At 40.2% G+C, this 2,770-nt stretch overlaps 1 protein-coding gene across 1 annotated transcript; it reads right to left on the reverse strand.

The window, feature by feature from the left end:
* Positions 1-1,776: 1,776 nt before the first annotated feature.
* On the reverse strand, positions 1,777-2,556 carry LOC112521192 (60S ribosomal protein L12-like). Its single transcript, XM_025129905.1, has one exon. The coding sequence runs from the start codon at positions 2,475-2,477 to the stop codon at positions 1,977-1,979; it is 501 nt and encodes a 166-aa protein (XP_024985673.1). The 5' UTR covers positions 2,478-2,556; the 3' UTR covers positions 1,777-1,976.
* Between the last annotated feature and the right edge of the window lie 214 nt (positions 2,557-2,770).

Below are 2,770 nucleotides of genomic sequence, written 5' to 3' on the forward strand. Positions count from 1 at the left end.
AAAGTTCTTATAAAATGCTTAATAATATAATACAGATACATGCATATATATATATATATATATAGGATGAATAACGGGACTAACAGCCGGTCCAATCTAGGGTCCAAAAGGGATGAGAAGTTTTTTGAGTAGGCTTAAAATCATAACGCATCGCATGGCCGGGCCCACCACAAGAAAGCTTATGGGTTTCCTCATAGGCTAATCGCAAGATCGATCTCTGACGAACTAAGGGCAACTCCAACCTTGACGCTAAAAGAAACACCAAATAAGTGGGCCCGTTAACACCAAAAAAATACTCAACTCCAACCTTTTGCCGTCCACCTCTTCCACGGCAAATTTGCCGTTCATTTCCTTCCTCCGGCAAAATTTTGGTGTTTTTGGCGTGCGATTGGATCCAAAAGAACGGCAAAATTAGGGTTTTACCGTTCGATTGGAGTTGCTCTAAGAGGAACGGGTTTAAAATCATTTCAAATTACAGGTTAAATTTTGGGATCAAGGAAATGTGTAATGATATGCAAATTCGAGAGGGTCCGAGGGACACACACGTTGACGACAACGATGGAGTCCTGAAGGAGACGTTAGGATTCAACAATCGATCATCAATGATCAAGACAATTTATAGACTCTCCCTTCGATGACAATGTGTCATTTGTGTTGGATCAATCAATATAATAGGTTAGAGGCAACAATTAGGGGTCAACATAAACGCTTGAAAACTAGGCAAGTCCTGGATCTGGAACAAGACTCGTTACAAACTTACAATTAAAGAGTTATAAAAGATCACCCTCTATCAAATACGAGTTTTTTTAATTGGTCAGATAAAAGACCGAGTAGAACTAAAGAAATTAAAGCCCCATGTGATATTTACTCATTAGTCAAGTGGACGGTCTTGAAACTGGTTCAAATACTAGTTATCCCGGTGCTTTTTTTTAACCATGGGTCTTGGGGCTAGCTTACGCATACCTCAACTAATCCCAGGAGCCCCGGAGAACAACCAGAAAATCCTCGGTGGGCTTGCATAACTAGTACAAGTGACCTCTAACCAGAATCCCCAAGGACTCGAGCTTTATCGTCAGTTGAGTTAACCACCCAAGGTTTTAGGCTAAGGACCAGTTAAGGGAACGAAACAAGTTATACTTTAACCAGTCTACGACAATGGCATTTCTATAATAAATGGATGGTAGTATTGCCTAACTAACAATGACAACAATAGTATTTTCACAATTCTATAAATAGAGATTAGGATAAGTCAAGTATTATACTAGATTCTATTATATTTACAATCGAACCTGACTCTTGAAAGTAGGTAAACTTGTAATATTTTTTGAAGGTAATTTTGCTTCTTGTCAAACTTCAAGGAAAATGGACAAGCACTCAAAACTTTGTACTAATTACTGTTAGGACAAAGGCAATTTGGATTTCTCAATCAGAAACTAAAACAGGATGGCTGTAGGAGAATTCAAGAAATTGTGCATTAGAACTTAGAAGTCTGTTTCGAGTGACAAGAGAATGGCTTGTTAATGATGTGCCATGCAATGATAAAACTGCTTATGATGGTTGTCTGGTCACCTTAAACAAATTATAGAACCAGTTATATCGATATGAATCATAAGATGGCCCTCACTATGAATAGATTGGGCAGTGGCTGATCAACAGTGCATAAAGTGCACTTGAATCACGTTCCGTAATAAAAGATGAATCGTGTTGCAAAAGTGCATTGATCCTGTTCAAAGCACATAGAAAATGCTAGAACTGATAATTCATCGGCAGATGAATGCTCGGAATAAGGCTTGAAGCTTCTTAAATAAATTCAGAAAACTAAATACCAATAGTTTTAGCTAATGTCTCAAAATTCACTCGATGAACTGATAACATGATGGAAGCAAAACTCATGAAATGGATAGTAAACGAAAATAAAAAAAACTATATCATAAAACCAGAAAATTTCCTCACTTGAATCTGAACAGACTCTGCAATTAGTCCTGAGGAATCTCGACATCTCCATCAGCAATTTCCTGCTGCAAATCCTTCGGATCTTTTCCGTCGACAGTACAACCAACAGAAACACATGTTCCAAGGATCTCCTTGACAGTCCCTTGCAACTCCTTAGCCATCGACCTCGGACGCATAACCTTAGCGATCTCAATCACGTCATCGAGTGAAATGTTGCCACTGTGCTTAATGTTTTTCACCTTCTTCCGGTCACGCTCCGGCTCCTTCAAAGCTTTGATGACCAGAGCAGCAGCGGACGGGACAACGGATACCTTAGCCTGACGATTCTGAACAGTGAGCTTCACAGTGACTCTGAGACCCTTCCAGTCCTTTGCAGTTTCCTTGGCGATGTCTTCTCCGATCTTCTTCGGAGACAGACCGAGCGGTCCGATCTTAGGAGCGAGTGAACTCGCCGCACCGACCTCACCTCCAGTAACACGGACGTAAACGTCGACGACCTGCGATGGATCGAACTTCGGCGGCATCGTCAAAGATCAGAGGTAGAAGCAGGCTAGGGTTTTCGGAGAGCGAGGCGTAGATCGCTACCAGATTGAACAGATGAGGCATATCCTAGGGTTTAACAGACTGAAGGGCCTAATTGTCATTTTTGCCACAAAGCCCATTTAGCATTTGAGTACGGCCCATTACGGGTTATCAAACAATCAGGACCACATTATGCTTCATTGAGCTTAATAATAATATATAGCCTTTTGGGCTAACAACGTAACACACAACTATTTAAAATATTCATTAACAAGAAATAATAAAAATAATCTAT

The sequence above is a fragment of the Cynara cardunculus genome (genome assembly GCF_001531365.2).
Source record: "Cynara cardunculus var. scolymus isolate 2C chromosome LG 11, CcrdV1, whole genome shotgun sequence".
Lineage (NCBI taxonomy): Eukaryota > Viridiplantae > Streptophyta > Magnoliopsida > Asterales > Asteraceae > Cynara > Cynara cardunculus.

Coding starts and splice junctions, on each gene's coding strand:
- LOC112521192 (XM_025129905.1), bottom strand. CDS start 2,477: ATGCCGCCGAAGTTCGATCCATCGCAGGTCGTCGACGTTTACGTCCGT.